Raw genomic sequence first — 21,148 nt, 5'->3', positions numbered from 1 at the left:
AATAGAACACATGCATGCAGGCAGGCAGGCAGAAGCACACCCCTGCGGATATACATAGGCATACACATAAGCTGGCATACACACTACATATGTTCAGACACCTGGTCTCTATGTCTCTATCTCTGTTCCCAAGCCCTCCTCTATTCCTCTATTCCTGTCTCCCCACTTTCTCCCTCTTTCTTTTTCTTTGAGACCCATCCTTTCTGCATGCTGTTATTTGCTCTCTCATTCCATTTCTCTCTGTCTCTGTCCTTCTTTCGGTCTCTGTGTGATGGTGGAGTGTTGAGGGCTTGCTGTATACCTGGAGGAGAGCTCACTAAAGTGGGCCACTGTTATTCACCAGCTCCCTTCTCCCTCTGGAGACTCTCTGGGGCTGCTGCACACTCATGGAAACTCCCACAGGACTCTCTCTGTCTGTGCTTTTCTTTCTTTTCCTTCGGCTTTGTTGTGGCCGACCTCTCCGTTTTTTCCCTCTTTTCATTTCTCTCTTTTTTTCTCTCTTTCTGACTTTCTATAAGGGATGGTGATGGATAATGATCCAGACTACATTAACACTGCAACTCTGCTTCTTCACTTTGAGACTTCCCATTGTTTATCTGTCTTTCTCACGCTTTTCTCCATTCTCTCTTTTCTCTCTCTCTCTCCTTCGTTCTCTCTCGACTTTAGGGTAGACCCCCTGCCCCACGACACTCCCAAGCCGCCAGGTTACACCCGTTTTGTGTGTATCTCAGACACCCACTCCCGTACGGACGCCATTCAGATGCCCTATGGAGACGTGTTCATCCATGCTGGAGACTTCACAGAGCTGGGACTGCCCTCTGAGGTCAAGAAGTTCAATGATTGGCTAGGTAAGACTGACCAATCACATTAAGCAACATCACACCAAATCAACATTTTGTACTCTATTTCTTATTTCTTCAATTCTACAGATGTTTGTTTTTTGAAATGGTGCACAATTTATTTGAAAATGTGACAGATCCTATTTGAAAATGTTTTCTTCTTCGTTTAGAAATACACATTTTGTCTGAAAGTCTCCTAATAACCCTATAAAAATGTGATATAAAATGACTATTAAAGCTGTTCTATTTGACTGTAGCCCAGCCTTGCTGTTGTAGTGAAAGGAGAAATGGACATTCAAAATCCAGTGCCTCCAGTGAAAATACAGTGCCTTGCGAAAGTATTCGGCCCCCTTGAACTTTGCGACCTTTTGCCACATTTCAGGCTTCAAACATAAAGATATAAAACTGTATTTTTCTGTGAAGAATCAACAACAAGTGGGACACAATCATGAAGTGGAACGACATTTATTGGATATTTCAAACTTTTTTAACAAATCAAAAACTGAAAAATTGGGCGTGCAAAATTATTCAGCCCCCTTAAGTGAATACTTTGTAGCGCCACCTTTTGCTGCGATTACAGCTGTAAGTCGCTTGGGGTATGTCTCTATCAGTTTTGCACATCGAGAGACTGAAATTTTTTCCCATTCCTCCTTGCAAAACAGCTCGACCTCAGTGAGGTTGGATGGAGAGCATTTGTGAACAGCAGTTTTCAGTTCTTTCCACAGATTCTCGATTGGATTCAGGTCTGGACTTTGACTTGGCCATTCTAACACCTGGATATGTTTATTTTTGAACCATTCCATTGTAGATTTTGCTTTATGTTTTGGATCATTGTCTTGTTGGAAGACAAATCTCCGTCCCAGTCTCAGGTCTTTTGCAGACTCCATCAGGTTTTCTTCCAGAATGGTCCTGTATTTGGCTCCATCCATCTTCCCATCAATTTTAACCATCTTCCCTGTCCCTGCTGAAGAAAAGCAGGCCCAAACCATGATGCTGCCACCACCATGTTTGACAGTGGGGATGGTGTGTTCAGGGTGATGAGCTGTGTTGCTTTTACGCCAAACATAACGTTTTGCATTGTTGCCAAAAAGTTCAATTTTGGTTTCATCTGACCAGAGCACCTTCTTCCACATGTTTGGTGTGTCTCCCAGGTGGCTTGTGGAAAAACTTTAAACAACACTTTTTATGGATATCTTTAAGAAATGGCTTTCTTCTTGCCACTCTTCCATAAAGGCCAGATTTGTGCAATATACGACTGATTGTTGTCCTATGGACAGAGTCTCCCACCTCAGCTGTAGATCTCTGCAGTTCATCCAGAGTGATCATGGGCCTCTTGGCTGCATCTCTGATCAGTCTTCTCCTTGTATGAGCTGAAAGTTTAGAGGGACGGCCAGGTCTTGGTAGATTTGCAGTGGTCTGATACTCCTTCCATTTCAATATTATCGCTTGCACAGTGCTCCTTGGGATGTTTAAAGCTTGGGAAATCTTTTTGTATCCAAATCCGGCTTTAAACTTCTTCACAACAGTATCTCGGACCTGCCTGGTGTGTTCCTTGTTCTTCATGATGCTCTCTGCGCTTTTAACGGACCTCTGAGACTATCACAGTGCAGGTGCATTTATACGGAGACTTGATTACACACAGGTGGATTGTATTTATCATCATTAGTAATTTAGGTCAACATTGGATCATTTAGAGATCCTCACTGAACTTCTGGAGAGAGTTTGCTGCACTGAAAGTAAAGGGGCTGAATAATTTTGCACGCCCAATTTTTCAGTTTTTGATTTGTTAAAAAAGTCCAATAAATGTCGTTCCACTTCATGATTGTGTCCCACTTGTTGTTGATTCTTCACAAAAAAATACAGTTTTATATCTTTATGTTTGAAGCCTGAAATGTGGCAAAAGGTCGCAAAGTTCAAGGGGGCCGAATACTTTCGCAAGGCACTGTATGTCTATTTTTTACCCACAAATGAAATTAGAAAATGTGTTTTTGACTCAAATAAGTCATGGATGGAGGGATACCTGATGAAAAATAAATAAAAAGAGGAAACAGAGAAGAGCAAAAGAAACTGCCCACACAGTTAATGTTCAGTACTTAGAACAGTAACAGTAACATTATAGTTGGCACACGTCACTGTTACTTCTTCATAAAACATGAACCCAACGTTAACTCTAAGAGATCGTGTAAGAACCATAACTTTAGAAAGCTGCTATTTCCAGCGTCCCTTTGCGATGGGAGTAGAGGCGATGGAGAGCAAGAGGGATAAGGATGAAGCTCGAGGAGGGGGAGACGGGATGGCAGCTCAGCCCCCCCCCAAGGCTAGTCGACGGGGAGCACGAGCTGAAAACCTGCTCGCCCGCGCCTCGACTGGCGGGAGAGACTGCTAGGAAGATAAAAACCCGCCAAACACGCCCGGTGTGCCTTATGAAGTCTCTCTTTTTCAATCTATACCCCATTCTCTCTTTTTCTCCTTTTCCTGTAGTTGTCTTTCACTCCTGCTCGTTCGTATAAATATTTATAATCTGTATTCTTCTCCTGTTCCCCTCTCTCTCTCTCTCTCTCTCTCTCTCTCTCTCTCTCTCTCTCTCTCTCTCTCTCTCTCTCACTCACTCACTCACTCACTCAGAGAGGATGAATGTATAGCTCATGCTGCTTTGTGTCTGCAGCCTGGCTCCAGTGAGAGCTCAGCAAAGGCCTCAGTATTAGGCTTTCTACGATCTGATGAACCTCGGTACAAAAGCACACTGTAGGGAAACACTGTCATATGGCCAGGTGAACACACTCATTCCAACCGTCCTTTCTTTCCTCTCTTCCTTTGTCTGAAAGTCTGTCTTCTCTTTCTTTCTTTCTTTCTTTCTTTCTTTCTGTCTTTTCTTTTGTCTGGTTCCCTCCCTTTTTCTTCTGTCCCTTCCTCTATCTCTCCCTCCCTTTATGAAGATACGGTCTCTCGTTTCTCTCTCTCTCTCTCTCTACTTGGCATCGTGGCAGCTCCCTCCGTTTCTTCTCAGTATTTTTAGCAGGAAGGCTCCTCCCGGTTCTTCTGGCAGGGGCTCAAGGCTTTGTCAGAGCTGGTGCACACTGCAGGAGATGAGGAGAAGAGGGGGGAGAGAGAGAGGAGGGGAGGGGAGAGGACTGTGGAAGAGAAAGAGGAAGATGGGGAGATAGAGTTGAACTTCATCCCATTGAAGGTCTATCTGTAGCTGGTTATCCTCAGCTTTGGTCCCTTGAGAACCAGAAGACAGATCTGGTTGTTTTAGTGAAAATGAATTCTGTGGATTCTAAGAAAGACCTGGTTTTGTGTTAGGGCATATAATCACGATATCTTAGGCATGATGTCAGATTGACTGGAGAAGGAGATAGGAGGAAGAGATGGCGAGAGGAGAGAAAAGGGAGAGAGTAGGTAGACAGAGTGGGTACACAGCACCACTTCAGTACAATTCTATCCAATAACGCTCTCTTTGATCAGCTTCCAGTGCCTCTCATACAGTGTCCTCTCACACACACTACTGCTGCTAACACTTCAGAGCCCATTGGGAATCAATGCAGGTTAGAACAATTACACAGAAGACGCCAACCGTATGATGAACCTGTACTATGCATTAAGTCAGGGGAGGCGTTGCAGTGCGTGTGTGCACATTGTCCCTGTGTGTCTATATGAGAAAGAGAAGGTGCTGCTTTAGATTTCAGTGGCGTCTTCATTCATCACGTGATGATGGAGGGTCGCGGAGCGGGGCCTGTATCCAGTAGTAGATGTGCTCTGTGCTGCTGCCTGCTCTCCATCGCTGGTTAAATATGGATCTCATTGTGCTTCTGGGTCCAACAGGGGTCAAGAGTGGAGCTGCTTTCATTCTTAACTTGCTGCTCTATATACTCCTCTTTTTTCTCTCACTTCTCTTTATTCCCCTGTCCATTCCTTTCTTTCCCTCTCTTTTGCTCTTTCATTCTTATTTCATTTCCCTTGTCTATCTCTCCCTTGGTCTTTTACTCTCTGTATTTGCATATCCCTGTCTCTCTTCCCATCTCTTTCCCTGTCTCTCTCCCTGTCTGTCTCTGTCTGTCTCTCTCCCTGTCTGTCTCTCTCCCTGTCAGTCTCTGTCTGTCTGTCTCTCTCTCAGGTTTGTAGAGTTCAGAGACACCTGTGTCTAGGGTACTACTCTTTATTTAGCGCCTGTTCCTCTCTGCTCCCTTTTTCTCCTGAATAATAGATGGTTGACTCCTATGATGCTATTGCCGTGTAGGCACCTTGGGAGCACGGTGTGTGTTGGTGTACATACTATGTCCACTCCATGCTGTCTTTCTCTCCACATGCTGCTCTCTCTACATGATCCAATGGTTGGTTTGGTTCAGCATGTTAACCTGTCTCTCGCTCGTCGCACCTTGATCCATCAGTGGGGAGGAGGAGACAGTGCAGCTCTTGTTCTTTCTATGTCCAGGGGGGTGGTGTACAGAGCTAGTGTTGGGGCATACACTACCTATTCAATACATTGGAGAGCCTAGGTTTAGTGTAGTCAACAGGTGGAGGGACTGTTTAGGTAATTACTTGTTGGGGCAGGTGAAAATGGCAGTGTGGAAGTCCAGGAAGCAACAGATGCAGGGCGGGGGGGTGTACGGAGCCCAGAGCTATGTTGCTGGTGCTGACACTGGCGCATGCCTACGGTAAATTGGTGAACCACATGGGGGAGTTGCAGAGGTGTGGATGAGGATGGGGGCTTGGTTCTAACTTTTTACAGTGGCAAGAACAAGTATGTGAACCCTTTGGAAATACCTGGACTTCTGCATAAATTGGTCATAAAATTTGATCTGATCTTCATCTAGGTCACAACAATAGACAGACACAGTCTGCTTATACTAATAACACACAAACAATGATACGTTTTCATGTCTTTATTGAACACACCGTGTAAATATTCACAGTGTAGGGTGGGAAAAGTATGTGAACCCTTGGATTTAATAACTGTTTGACCCTACATTGGCAGCAATAACCTCAGTCAAACGTTTTTTGTAGTTGCGGATCAGACCTGCACAACGGTCAGGAGGAATTTTGGACCATTCCTCTTTACAAAACTGTTTCAGTTCAGCAATATTCTTGGGATGTCTGGTGTGAAGAGTTATCTTGAGGTCATGCCACAGTATCTTTATCGGGTTGAGGTCAGGACCTTGACTGGGCCCCTCCAGAAGGCATATTTTTTTTCTGTTGAAGCCATTCTGTTGTTGATTTACTTCTGTGTTTTGGGTCGTTGTCATGTTGCATCAACCAACGTTTGTTGAGCTTCAATTGGTGGACAGATAGCCTTCTCCTGCAAAAGTCTTGATAAACTTGGGTATTAATTTTTCCGGCCATGATAGCAAGCTGTCCAGGCCGTGAGGCAGCAAAGCAAAGCATGATGCTTCCTCCACCATACTTTACAGTTGTGATGAGGTTTTGATGTTGGTGTGCTGAACCTTTTTTTCTCCAAACACACATAGTCTTGTGTGTTCCTTCCAAACAACTCAACTGTAGTTTCATCTGTCCACAGAATATTTTGCCAGTAGCGCTGTGGAACTTCCAGGTGCTCTTTTGCGAACTTCAGATGTGCAGCAATGTTTTTTTTAGACAGCAGTGGCTTCTTCCGTGGTGTCCTCCAATGAACACCATTCTTGTTTAGTGTTTTATGTATCGTAGACTCGTCAACGGAGATAGCATGTTCCAGAGATTCCTGTAAGTCTTTAGCTAACACTCTAGGATTATTCTTAAACTCATTGAGCATTCAGTGCTGTGCTCTTGCAGTCATCTTTGCAGGGCGGCCACTTCTAGGGAGAGTATCAACAGTGCTGAACTTTCTCCATTTATAGACTATTTGTCTTACCATGGACTGATGAACATCAAGGCTTTTAGAGATACTTTTGTAACCCTTTCCAGCTTAATCTTAGGTCTTCTGAGATCTCTTTTGTTCGAGGCATGGTTCACATCTGGTAATGCTTCGTGTGAATAGCAAACTCTAATTTTGTGAGTGACAAGAAATAGACAAGAAAAATACAATAATTTGTGTGTTATTACCATCATATCGGTGCATCACTGGTGCCAACTGTAAAGTTTGGTGGGGGAAGGATAATGGTCTGGGGCTGTTTTTCATGGTTCATGCTAGGCCCCTTAGTTCCAGTGAAGGGAAATCTTGATGCTACAGCATACACTGACATTCTAGACAATTCTTTGCTTCCAACTTTGTGGCAACAGTTTGGGGAAGGACCTTTTCTGTTTCAGCATGACAATGCCCTCGTGCACAAAGCCAGGTCCATACAGAAATGGTTTGTCGAGAGCGGTGTGTAAGAACTTGACTGACCTGCACAGAGCCCTGACCTCAACCACATCGAGCACATTTGGGATTAATTGGAACACCGACTGCGAGCCAGGCCTAATCGCCAAATATCAGTGCCCGACCTCACTAATGTTCTTGTGGCTGAACGGAAGCAAGTCCCCGCAGCAATGTTCCAACATCGAGTGCAAAGCCTTCCCAGAAGAGTGGAGGCTGTTATAGCAGCAAAGGATGACCAACTCCATATTAATGCCCATGATTTTGGAATGAGATGTTCAATGAGCAGGTGTCCACATACTTTTGGTCATGTAGTGTAGCTAGTTGGGGTAACCACATATCAAAGTCATAGTAAGTTTTCTATGGGGTTGAGATCTGGAGACTGGCTAGGTCACTCCAGGACCTTGAAATGCTTCTTATGAAGCCACTCCTTCGTTGCCCGGGCGGTGTGTTTGGGATCATTGTCATGCTGAAAGACCCAGCCACGTTTCATCTTCAATGCCCTTGCTGATGGAAGGAGGTTTTCACTCAAAATCTCACGATACATGGCCCCATTCATTCTTTCCTTTACACTGATCAGTTGTCCTGGTCCCTTTGCAGAAAAACAGCCCCAAAGCATGATGTTTCCACCCCCATGCTTTACAGTAGGTATGGCGTTCTTTGGATGCAACTCAGCATTCTTTGTCCTCCAAACACGACGAGTTGAGTTTTTACCAAAAAGTTATATTTTGGTTTCATCTGACCATATGACATTCTCCCAATCTTCTTCTGGATCACGGACATGTACTGGCTTAAGCAGGGGGACACGTCTGGCACTGCAGGATTTGAGTCCCTGGCGGCGTAGTGTGTTACTGATGGTAGGCTTTGTTACTTTGGTCCCAACTCTCTGCAGGTCATTCACTAGGTCCCCCCGTGTGGTTCTGGGATTTTTGCTCACCGTTCTTGTGATCATTTTGACCCCAAAATGAGTGAGATCTTGCGTGGAGCCCCAGATTGAGGGAGATTATCAGTGGTCTTGTATGTCTTCCATTTCCTAATAATTGCTCCCGCAGTTGATTTCAGGTCTCTCTCATCTTTTTAAGTGGGAGAACTTGCACAATTGGTGGCTGACTAAATACTTTTTTGCCCCACTGTACATAATGTCCCACTGGTCACAGACGTCATTACAACGTCTATTCCACGTTGGTTCAACGTAATGCATGTCCAGTAACTCTGTCTCTGGCGGTATTCTGACTCATCAACCTTTTCAGTGGTTGACTATTGATGTGACATTGTGACGAGGAACAGTACAGGCTGCTCTTTTGATGCTTTGTCTTCTGTATGTGCTAGGCTTGATATGGAAGTGGAACAGCAAGAGAGAAAGGGACTGAAACGAGAGATAGATAAAGAGAGAGAGTGAAACGAGAGATAGACAAAGAGAGAGAGTGAAACGAGAGATAGATAAAGAGAGAGAGTGAAACGAGAGATAGATAAAGTGAGAGAGTGAGAGGAAAGGCAGAGACCTCCTACTAGGCCGGAGATGGTGCGGTATTACCGTCTGTTGGATTTGCGTTTAGGTTGTGAGTGCAAAGGAAATGTGTGTGTGTGATTACAGGAATGTACTGTGTGAGGGCAGAGTGTGTGTTTTGGATGCGTTGCTTGCTTAGTCGCTTGTGTTTTTGTGTGCGTGTTTTTGTCGATTGTGTATGTGACACGGGTGTGTGGGTGGTGTTTAAACAGGAAATTAGGAGCGTGTGTCTGCTTCATGGCTTCATGTTCAGGTGGGAGGGATTAGACACACACACACACACACACACACACACACTGAATGGGCATTGTAATGCTAATCCAAGTTTAGTCTCAACATGTCTTTTTTCTTATCAACAGAAGTTATTGCTTCTGTAGACAGACCAATGTTACTAGGCTGTTATGGCATAGAATGACTTGATTGAATGTATAGGAGACATTATAGTAAGTACTGGTAGATACACACTCTGTTATGTCCATGGGCAGCTAGAACAAGTTGGGCTTGCAGACAAACACATGTACACACACACAGACACACAGAGACACACACACAAAGGGCAGTAATCCCCCTCGACATGCCATGGATTTGGGCAAAACAGGGATTTTCTTCTTCAAAGGGCAAGGACCACCCATCGGAACACCGGAACAATGGTGGCGGGAGCGCCGGAAGCTTCACACACAGACACACAGACTAACCGCCCTCCTCGGCTTCTAGGATATTGAGGATTTGGGGGTTATTGTAAAGGCCAGTATAGAGCACATTCCACTGTATCTAGTCAAGCACAGGTCCCTTCAGACAGCAGATCACTCCCCTTAACTAACCCTGTTAGCACTGGGTCTGTAAAAACCACACACACACACACACTGGACAGTGAGGGAGGAAATGAGAGGGATAAAGGGAGGCTGAGGGATGGAGAGGGAGGGAGGGAGGGATGGAGAGGGAGGGATGGAGAGAGCCTCTGCAGTGTCTTTTGGGAGGAGAATGTAGTGCAGGGCTGCTTAGACAAGCTTTAGACTTATAAGTGTTGTGCATGTTTTCGGGTGTGTTTTACTGTGTGTGTGTGTACATGTGTTTTTATTTGATTACTTCTTTTGAACTGAAACACAGAGAAGGCTTGCTGCTTTGTGCGGGTGATTCACAGGGAAATTTAAACTATTTGTTGCTTGAAAGCGGCTTTTGAAATCTAAGACAAAAGCTGGGAAGAGATGGTTGCTAACAACAGCAGACAGTGCTCCGCTGCCTGCATATTTGGATTAGTCTCTCTGCCTCTTTCTTTCTCTCTCTCACTCTCTCTCGTCTCTCTCTCACCTTCCTTTCTCTTTTCCAAAAGCATCGCGTTCGTCTTTCTCCATCTACTTTTGTGTTTGAGTGAATTATTGTGTCCAACGTGTGTGCTTTGGGTATGTGGGAGAAAGACTGTATTGTGGAATGGTGATTTGAGCGTTGCTACGTTGATCCACTGTGCCTTTATGTAGATTATGTTTGATAAAGAGAGACACGCACGGCCTGCTTTGACTCATTGGAAGAACACAATGTTTTGATCACTGGTGGTGTTCATAAAGTACATAGGACCAGGAGCTTTTCCTGGTAAGGTCATGTAGTCAGGAAACGCTCCTGGCCATAATCCTAGTCATACAATATGCAGATTCAGTCTTTCACAGAACATGATTTAAAATGTCACCCATAAAACTTGAATTAATGGAGGTGGATGCGGGAGCGTGTTTATTGAACGAGGTATGTTTCAGTCCAGTCAACCTAACTCCACTCCTAACTGAGAGCCAGTGAACGTATTTGATGGATTTTATCCAGTCACATCCTATCTAGGGTAACAGGGGTGCAATTAAATGGTTTGGCCACTGCAGTGAATCGCCAACGTCTTTAACTTAGGCTTTTTGACAGCCTCTATCTGATCATCTGCAAATGGGACATCAGGCTTGTAGTGTTCTGTGAGTTCCAACTTCTGCTGTTGTCCTTTCTCCAGGGGTATCTGCAGGCTTATCGTCTTTAAAAGGACATTTCAAAATTGTTCATCTTCATATTCATTATCTCCAGCACCACGCCAACATCAACATATGTGAAAATTGCACGTTTTCTGGTAAAAGGGGAAGATAAGTGTTTCCAATGACAACATCAACAAATTAGTAGGCAATTAGTAGGCAATGCCTACTCATAATTGGTTAAAATCACACGATGCAGACCGAAGAGGTAATTGGAAATCTTCCTCTTATCTTTTTTTCCACAAAACATAGAAACACGCCATTTTCACATATGTTGATGTTGGGGTGGTGCTGCTGATGATGAAAATTAATTATCCTTTTAAGTCATCAGATGAACTGAAGCTCCTAACATTGTCCACTGGCTGCAGGTCTTGGCGTCTCAAAGCAACCAGAAGTTCTTCTTTAAAGGAAAGTCATTGAGTACACTTCCTTCTGATCTCTTCCCTCACTACTTTTACAAAACTGAGCCGGCGTTCCGTGCCAAACTACCATGTTGGAATCTGAACAAGAAGACCCTGCTCCTCTGATAGGCATCTACATCATTCCTTAATGGAGCTGACGATTTGTCTATATCTGTGAGATGGAGCCAACCATGCCGTCGTGTAGATCTGTGAGATGGTTCATCCCCGCTGCAAAATGCCACATGTCCCTGAACACCTTTTTCAGGGTCAGCTGGATGATGCAGAGGGTTGATTTCTCAGGCTGGACTTCAATCTTTTTGAAGGATGCCACTTCTCTCTTGAGTGGAACTGTGAATACCGGCCAATCCACGTTGGTGTTTGGGAACCCCATGTTGGTGTTTGGGAACTCTGGGGCCTTGGTTGGCTTCTGAAATTTGCTCTGTTATGAAGAGTTCAGGATTTTGTTTTTATTGGCTAGAAATAGCACTTGGGTTGTCTGTCAGTAAAGGATGAAGATAGATACAGTGGCTTGCAAAAGTATTCACCCCCTTGCCATTTTTTCTATTTTGTTGCCTTACAACCTGGAATTAAAATTAATTTTTTGGGGGGGGTTGTATCATTTCATTTACACAACATGCCTACCACTTTGAAGATGCTAAATATTTTGTCTTGTGAAACAAACAAGAAATAAGACCAAAAGAAACTTGAGCGTGCATAACTATTCAACCACCCAAAGTCAATACTTTGTAGAGGCACCTTTTGCAGCAATTACAGCTGCAAGTCTTTTGGGGTATGTCTCTATAAGCTTGGCACATCTAGGCACTGGGATTTGTGCCCATTCTTCAAGGCAAAATTGCTCCAGCTCCTTCAAGTTGGATGGGTTCTGCTGGTGTACAGCAATATTTAAGTCATACCACAGGTTCTCAATTGGATTGAGGTCTGGGCTTTGACTAGGCCATTCTAAAACATTTAAATGTTTCCTCTTATACCACTCGAGTGTTGTTTTAGCAGTATGCTTAGGGTCATTGTCCTGCTGGAAGGTGAACCTCTGTCCCAGTCTCAAATCTCTGGAAGACTGAGACAGGTTTCCCTCAAGAATTTCCCTGTATTTAACGCCATCTATCATTCCCTCAATTCTGACCAGTTTCCCTGTCCCTGCCGATGAAAAACATGGTGTTCTCGGGGTGATGAGTGGTGTTGGGTTTGCGCCAGACATAGTGTTTTCCTTGACGGTCAAAAAGCTAAATATTAGTCTTATCTGACAAGAGTATCTTCTTCCATATGTTTCGGGAGTCTCCCACATGCCTTTTGGCAAACACCAAAAACAATTCTTGAACAATGGCTTTTTTCTGGCCACGCTATGTGGAGTGTACGGCTTAAAGTGGTCCTATGGACAGATACTCCAATCTTTGCTGTGGAGCTTTGCAGCTCCTTAATGGGTATCTTTGGTCTATTTGTTGCCTCTCTGATTAGTTTTGGTGGGCGGCCCTCTCTTGGCAGGTTTGTTGTGGTGCCATATTCTTTCCATGTTTTAATAATGGATTTAATGGTACTCCGTGGGATGTTCAAAGTTTCAGATATTTTTTTACAACCCAACCCTGATCTGTACTTCTCCACAACTTTGTCCCTGACCTGTTTGGAGAGCTCCTTGGTCTTCATGGTGCCCCTTGCTTGGTGGTGTTGGAGACTCTGGGGCCATTCAGAACAGGTGTATATATACTGAGATCATGTGACAGATCTTGTGACACTTAGACTGCACACAGATGGACTTTATTTAACTCATTATGTGACTTCTGAAGGTAATTGGTTGCACCAGATCTTATTTAGGGGCTTAATAGCAAAGGGGGTGAAAACATATGCACACACCACTATTCCGTTGTTTGTTTGTTTCATTTCACTTCACTTCACCAATTTGGACTGTTTTGTTTATGTCCATTACATGAAATCCAAATAAAAATCCATTTAAATGACAGGTTGTAATGCAACAAAATAGGAAAAACGTCAAGGGGCATGAACACCTTTGCAGGCACTGTACTAAAGGCATTGCTCTATTGATCTGTTCCTGAACACATTCCACTATTTCTATGGCTACACATTGTGAACATTTATTGTAACCATAGAACAATTGTAATTGTAATTATATGATTGTTACAAGTGGGTTATGACCCTTCTTTGTGAGGTGTACATTAGGCCACACATTTCTTTGCTGTTAAATCATGCCAGTATGTAAACTTGCCTTTGTTTTCAGGTGCAAAAATCGTTGTAAGATCATTCTTATGGTTTAGGTTATTTTGATGTTTCCATAAGTAAGAAAAACTCAAATCAAGGTCCATAAAGTTTATTTCCATTGTGTCTATCTGTACAATAACCCTATAAAAAAGTGTTACATCCAGCCTAGCTAGTTCTTCCTCTTTTCCACTCAAGGATTTTCGGGTTCCTCCATTTCTCCTACCCCCTTCCCCCCGGCCCCTTCTGTCTTTCTGGATGCTGTCACTGTTCTCTGACTGGCTGTTGTGACAGAGCCGTCTCTTGATTTGTCAGCCTCTGCTAAAGCTGAGTTTAATTACTCCTTTTCAGCAGCACGACACACACACACACACACACACACACACACACAGCATGCCACATCGTTCTCGCAGTAATTGTCAAAAAATGCACAGTGATTGAAGTCTCCATCAACCGTGCTACCTGACAAACGGCGAAGCATCTCACGTCTCGTAGACAAAGAAGGCCCCCAGATTTGTCATGGTTTTTCACAAGTTTTTTTTCATCAACCCTTTGAAAACATTAGGGGATATGTAGATGTGTGTGTTGGCTTGCCAGTGTTTGACAGGCAGCACGGATCGAATAGCCAATTAAAGAGGAGGAGTTACAGTACACGATTATTGACTGAGTTTGGATGAAGGGTCCATTCTATGACAAAGATGCTCAAGCAATGGCTCATGTAGAAAATAGTTATTCAGATAGAATATGTTTGTTATTTACTATAGACCTAAAATCATTTTATTTATAATATTCCTAAAATCAAAACAATTACTATATTCCTAAAATGCTAAATAAGGAAATAACTCTATTGAAAGTTGCGATAAATATTTCCTTTCCTATTCCTTTGTTACCTGTGATTAATGGAACTGTGACTGTCAGATAAGAGATGTCTTTGTGAGAACGAACAAAGCAAATTTGATTGTTGACACTATTGCAACTAAGATGGATCGGAGCTAGTAAGACCTATGACCTATGACAGATGAGACACAAAGAAAGAAATTCCGTTTCAATTCAATTCTCTTTTTCCATTGGAGTTTGGTACTCTGTTGCACCTGTAGAAGTTTGTTGAATGGGTATGGACTACTTTTGAACTGATGGTCCATTTTCTCCTTTCTCTCCTCTCCCTCCCAGGCACCTTGCCCTATGACATAAAGATAGTGATTGCGGGGAACCATGAGTTGACCTTTGACCAGGAGTTCATGGCTGACCTGATCAAGCAGGACTTCTACTACTTCCCGTCGGCCTCCAAGCTGAAACCAGAGAACTACGAGAACGTCCAGTCCCTGCTCACCAACTGTATCTACCTGCAGGACTCAGAGGTCACTGTACGAGGCTTCCGTATCTACGGCTCCCCCTGGTGGGTGACTCTGTAACTGCAGTATACCTGATAGTTGACAACACTCCTACTACTTGATCTATATCTATCTATCAATCTTCTCTCACAACCATTTTGTCCTTCCTCTCCACTTACTTTCCTGTCAGTCATTCACTCACCCTCCCCTCCACACACTTCCTCTCATGCTCTTTTTTTCATTGGCTACCTCTCTAGCTATGGTTCCTTCTTCTCTTTCTCAATGCCTCCCTCCCTCTCTCCTCTCCTCTCTCTCCCTGGTCAGCGCCTGTGTGTGTGGTGCTGGTTTACCAATGCCCCATAATGCAGTATGTGTGTTTGGTGAGGGGCCCCAGAGGCAGTGTGTAGGCACTGGGATGGTTGTGGGGACCCCTGTGCTAGGTAATTGGTTTGCTGAGATAGTGGGGTCCCTTGAGTTAGAGGAATAGCCACTATGGAGAGATGCCTCAGGTGTGTTGAGAAGGCGGAGAGAGAGGAAGGAGGGATGGGGGGAGAGAGGGAGAGAACTGAAGACAGAGGGGGTGAGAGGAAGAATGGTGCACACAGCTTCAATTCAGTAACATCGGCCGGGCTTGGCTGGTGCAGTAGGCTTGCTACAGAAGGTAGATTAAATAATGTGTGTGTGTGTGTGTGTGTGTGTGTGTGTGTGTTGCAGCAGCCCGAGGCTCTGTTCCTCCAGCACAGAGGGACTCCAGCTGGAGGCGCCGTGTGTTTCCCTCTCCACACTGTCTGCTCCCTCTATCTCTCTACCTCTCCTCATCCCTCTCTCTCTCCCTCAATCCACCTGTCTGTCTGTGCGCTCCACATGTCGCTGGCTCGGCAGTGGGAGCACGGGGAACACGGGGGAACGAGGATGTCTCTGTCTCTCTCTAATCTCTGTCAGGAGCAGTGGGACAGCGCCTGCTTTACCCGCTCCAGTCCCGTCTCCATGGCGATGCCAGACTGGGACTGATTTATGGCCCGTGACCGGCCTGTACTGTAGCCTTGGGGTGGTGAGGGGAAAGAAGCCTCTCTGCCTGTCTGTCTGTGTCTCCTGCCCTGATGAGTCATCTGCCCTGAATGAACTGTAACCGCACAGTCGTTCTCCCCTCTGCTCCAGTCATTCTCCCCTCTGCTCCAGTCGTTCTCCCCTCTGCTCCAGTCGTTCTCCCCTCTGCTCCAGCCATTCTCCCCTCTGCTCCTGTCGTTCTCCCCTCTGCTCCTGTCGTTCTCTGCTTCTGTCGTTCTCCCCTCTGCTCCTGTCGTTCTACCCTCTGCTCCTGTCTGATTGCATGTGGCTCGCAGCATGGTGCTTTCTTGTCCGTCCCATGTCTCTGTCACAGACACACACACACACACACAGCTCCACAATCCCTATCCCTACGCCCCAGTCTCCAGCCAAAATTAGATCCAAACATAGCATGCTGCATCCTACCCAAATCCTAACAATTTGCCATTCTCTGAAATGTGGAATCAAAAGGACAGCATGGGGGAGCAGTTGTGTGTGTGTGTGTGTGTGTGTGTGTGTGTGTGTGTGTGTGTGTGTGTGTGTGTGTGTGTGTGTGTGTGTGTGTGTGTGTGCCTCTGTTCCTGTTCTGACGGTAATGCAAGTTTATAAGTCATTTGTCATGGGCGTATCGCAAAGCCACCCCGCGTCTCGGAGCTAAAGGGACATGGAGGCAGAATGGAAGGTGTGTGTGTGTGTGTGTGTGTCTGTGATGGAGGTAGAACAGAAGAGCCCGAACCATAGTCTAACAGTAGTGTGGGAGGCATGGGAATTAGCCACAGTGGTCGTCTTTTCAAAGCCCAAACGAGGCAGAGCCGCTACACACAACACAAGCACAGAAACACAGCGGAACGATGGAGAAGGAGGAGAAACTGGAACGAGTGAGGGGAGTTTTAATGTAGACCTGCTCAACTGTGTTTGGGATTTTATTCATTTCTTTTTTTGAGTGTGTCTGAGAGGGCAGAGGTGGCAGCATTAGTGTAGTCTACAGCTGTGTGTGCGTGTGTGTGTCAGAATGTATGAGGTCTCGGGAACACATGTTTTGCTTTACACGGGGGAGAGAGAGCTCCTCGCTTCACTGCAGACTTCCAATGTAGCTAATCACATGGCTAATTAAGGAGATCACAACACTGTGGTGCGTGTGTGAATGTGTGTGTGTGCGTGTGTGTGTGCCCTGCTGGTATAGCCAAGAAGTGAACTATAAATGATGTAGCCTATTTAAATGATTAGCATAGACTGCGTGGGCCTGATTAATTTCATCGTAAACCAGTCCCTTAAACGATGAATTGAATTGTGATTCAGTGGTAATCTCCACACCGATGATTCAATTCATCGTAAACCAGTCCCTTAAATGATGAATTGAATTGTGATTCAGTGGTAATCTCCACGCCGATGATTCAATTCATCGTAAACCAGTCCCTTAAACGATGAATTGAATTGTGATTCAGTGGTAATCTCCACACCGATGATTCAATTCAACACAACTGTGTCGCCCTCACCTTGATCATGGACTGACCAATGAATGACCGGCCTTGTAGTTAAACATGTCATTTTAAACATGTTCTTTCTACAGCTTTAGTTCCACGTAGATCCTCCAAGTATTTCACTCTCTCTTCACTGGTTTTCTCAAAGAAGCTTTGCGCTTCTTTTGGACTCGGCAGGGAGGTTGGAACACCAATGAGAGAGAGATATAGCAGGGAGATAGGAATGTTATTATAGAGAGGAGATAGTAAACGGGAGAGGGTGTAGAAAGAAGGTAAGAGAATGGTGTAAAGAAAGAGATGTAGAGATTTAGAGGTAGGAATGGTGAAAGGAGCGCGGGAAAGGGGGAGAGGTGGAGAAGAGGGGGGTGGAGAGAGTAACAGAGGCCTTATAGCGGCCCTCTCTGTGGAGTTAACTCTAAGTGTTCATAATGACCGTCTCTGAGGACGACAGACACACACACACACATCTGAAGAGCGACGGGAGAGAGAGAGGGGGAGGACAGAGGAGAGAAATCAGGAGCTGTTTCTTGATGGGGGAGTGGTGGGATGAGGAGAGGAGAGACTTAAAAAAAGAAAAATATTAAACGGGAGAAATGTATCGCTCCCCACTGCTCTCTGAACGGAATAATTAAGCATGGAGATGCAAAAGACTCCTTAATTAGATTTTTTAATTATTTAGGAATTCACTTTTTTCTATAGTGGCCCAATTAAGAAAGCTCATCAGAAAAACTAAAGAGATGAAGAGAGTCTTCTCCTCTTCCTCCCCCTCTGCTTTCTTTGATTCATGGTGAGGGACAGAATACATGCTCCCCCTGTTTTGAAAACTTCTCTGATGAAGGAGGGATGGCAAGAAGGAGAGATCTCTTTGCGCTCTGTTTTTAATGAACAGGTGTTGTGATGTAGACTGAGAGGAGGGGTGGAGAGTGGCGGGGCGAGAAAGAGGGAGAGAGGGACAGAATACTCAGAGGGGTTGTTAATAGCAGGACTCTAATGATCATGTAGAAATGATGAAGGTAATTTGACCTCTTTGGAAATAGTATATGAGTTCTAGCTGTTACTGCTGAACAGCTCTTACAGGATATAACGAGAGAGAGCGGGGGAGAGAGAGCAGGGGAGACTTGTCGTCCTTCCCTGTGGGAACCAGCTATCTAGCTACAGTAGTGTCTCGTGGTGGGTGTTAATTTTCTAGGACTGCTCACCAGAGGCCTTGCTAAATTAACATCTGATGTGCTCAGAGACTGTCCCAAAAACCCTGGAGCCCTGTGCTCTACCCATCCTTCTCTCTCCCCTCCTCTTTTCTTCTTTCTCTCTTGTTCGTCCACATCGCCTGTTTCCAGTGGTTGAGGTGTATTCCCCAATTGGGACAGTGAGGTAGCCTATGATGAACACTGAGTAGTAATAAACGGCCACTTAAGGTTTGGAGGGGAAAAGCGAGAGAAAAACTACCTTCTTCAGCACTTGTAGATTCTCTTTGTTATTTAATCTCTTTCGTCTATTCTCGTTCGCTTTCTCTAAGTGCTGTCAGTCTCTGTCCCTGCCGGTGAGTAAACACACTTATGGTGAGGCGTTAAGAAGGGAGGGAGAGAGAGAATGAACGAGGGAGGAGAGGAGGAGAAGGCGTTTAGTGTGTCTTTTTCCTGTAGGGATTTCTCTTCAAATTACCTGTTAAAAGGCCTCAAGAGGAAGGCATGTGTTTGTGTGTGTGTCTGTCTGTGTGTGTCTGTGTGTGTGGTGCTGTAGGCCATCCTCTTTGGTTACACACAAATGCTTCCCCTCCAAGGCATGCGAGCTTCATAATAAATTTGAATTAAAGTGATTCTGTCTGTATGTTCTCCCTCTTCTCCTCTCTGTTTCTTGCACACACACACAGATATAGTGTTGTTCTCAGCGTATAGTTTCTCCCTTGCGGTCTCAGTCGGGTCAGGCAGTGAGCAGTCACTGGTCAGTGTCCTTGTTGACCACAATTAGACCACATAGTCAGAACCAGTCTAGAGGACCAGGAATGCTTGTCCAAAAAGGCATCAGGGGTGTGAGTGGGCTTGTATGATGCTGTGAGTGTTTGTGTGTGTGGGGTGATTTCTTCCCCCTTAGGGTGTCTCTGTCCTCTATATCAGACCCTTCTGCTGTGCTGGCACGCGTGCTGCCATGATGCCCAGCACTGGTTCAGAACAGGGGTCCCTCTTCACCCCCACCTGCCATATTTTCACCCCACCCTCCACCATTCCATCAACCTCCATCTTTGGCAAATCAGTGTGTTTTCTTATGCACAGGAGACTGGTGGATGGGAGGGAGGGAGCAACAGTAGAAGGCTCTCCTTTTTCTTTTCCTTTCTTTCCTGTTCTTCTCTCTCCCTCTGTCCAACGGAGAACTTTGAAATAATTTGTGTCTCGTGGGTTTTTACACATTCTAATTTCCAACTAAATGGGACATCTGTTTGAGAAAGGGAAGATTTGCCACGGTTGCCAAGGCAACTATCACTCTGAAGGAGTTGGAAAAAAGAAGTCCAACAGCTTTTCTGGACAGAATTAGACTGTAGTGGATGTAGCTAACGCACATTATCCCTCCAAGACAAACACAGCTTAGACACATGCTAGTTCCTCTGTCTTTCGCTCTCTGTCACTCGCCCTCTTTCTCTCTCGCTCTTTACCTCCTCCTCTCACTTTTTGCCTCATTTTTCTCTCCCTATCTCTTCTCCCCGCTCCCTCCCTATCCCCCCCCCTGCAGAATCATAAGAATAAAAAGATACGCGTCACATTGAGATCTGCCACCAATTAAAAAGGAAAGCCCCTCCCCCATCTCTCCACTCTTTCCCCCGTCTCCCCCACTGCCGTCTCAACTGTCTCTCCTCCTCTGTGAAGCCACCTCTTCCTCCATGGTAATTGGTCATTATTTAGAACAGGAAGGGACAAATGTGCTTCCCTAGCACTTCTAAATGCTATTTAAATGGGAATTCATTATGTTCTACGCTAACAGGGTTAGCGCCTAGCGCCACGGCTGTTATTAGGGAAATGTGGAAATGAGACAAGCAGGCAGGCGGCAGTGTAGGCTCAACCATGGGAATCAAAATACGACAAAGACCTGTTGTGACACTCTACAGAGGTGTGTTTGGAATGGAGTCAGACTAAACCGTGGATGATGGGTGTATGGGCAGGTATGGACACAGGAGAACGTCTAGGAGGGCTAGTGTCAGGTATAAGAGGCTAGAGATGTCCGATCTTTTACTCAACCTGCAGCTTACTTCAAAGTGGTTAGTGTGCATTGGACCTTATGACCATGTTGACCCATATCAGTGTTAACCAAATGGGAGGTCAACTCATGGCTTTAACATCATGAGTGCCGGCTTGAAACAAGATCCCTACTTTAAGCATTAGGTGGGTCAACGCACAGACAAATCTTTAAGGGGAACCTTGCTGGCATATTTGGGTGTATTCTGTTCCTCACTCTCCCCCCTCCCCTCTTTCTTTCTTGGCCCTCCTCTGTCCTCCCCCCCATCCCCCCAAAGCCTGCAGGGTTTGGACCCCTCTCTCCATTGCCGCTCCAGGCACCTCCATATGACACAGCTCTCACCCACCTGCTCTCATCACACACACACACACACACACACACACACACACACACACACACACACACACACACACACACTGGGCTGCTGCAGCTTTCCTCCACCTGCTGCAACAAGGGAGGTTTACACGATGTTGGAAGCAGGCGCTGCCTACACCCCTACCTCTCCACACACACATGCTGCTGACATACACACACACATTGAACACACACACACACACATGTACTTCCACAGAGAGACTCACTTCCTCATCCCCTTAGTCTTTCTTTGTCTTCCAATCTTCCTGTCTCTCTGTTTGTCCGTTGGCCTCTCATTTCTCCCCCCATGCTTCTCTTCTTCTCTCATTCTCTCCTTCCTTTCTCTCTTTCACACTTTTCTGTCAAGTGTATCCACTTTGCGAGAAGACGTAGGTGGCGGCATGTGGACATCCACATGAATCCCCCCCCACCCTAGCTGCAACGTTAGTGC

General features: G+C 45.2%; 1 protein-coding gene across 1 annotated transcript in view; it reads left to right on the top strand.

Moving 5' to 3' along the window:
- Positions 1–21,148, top strand: part of LOC109896303 (metallophosphoesterase domain-containing protein 1) — a 38,656-nt gene that overhangs the window by 4,147 nt on the left and 13,361 nt on the right. Inside the window, exons 3-4 of the mRNA XM_031831851.1 lie at positions 667–848; positions 14,430–14,655. Of these exons, the coding sequence (XP_031687711.1) occupies positions 667–848; positions 14,430–14,655 (408 nt within the window). The remainder of the gene's footprint in view (positions 1–666; positions 849–14,429; positions 14,656–21,148) is intronic.

Source organism: Oncorhynchus kisutch, linkage group LG9 (genome assembly GCF_002021735.2).
Source record: "Oncorhynchus kisutch isolate 150728-3 linkage group LG9, Okis_V2, whole genome shotgun sequence".
NCBI classification, from domain to species: Eukaryota; Metazoa; Chordata; class Actinopteri; order Salmoniformes; family Salmonidae; genus Oncorhynchus; species Oncorhynchus kisutch.
Note: the sequence above shows the minus strand (reverse complement) of the source record. Positions and strands in the feature narration are given on the sequence as shown.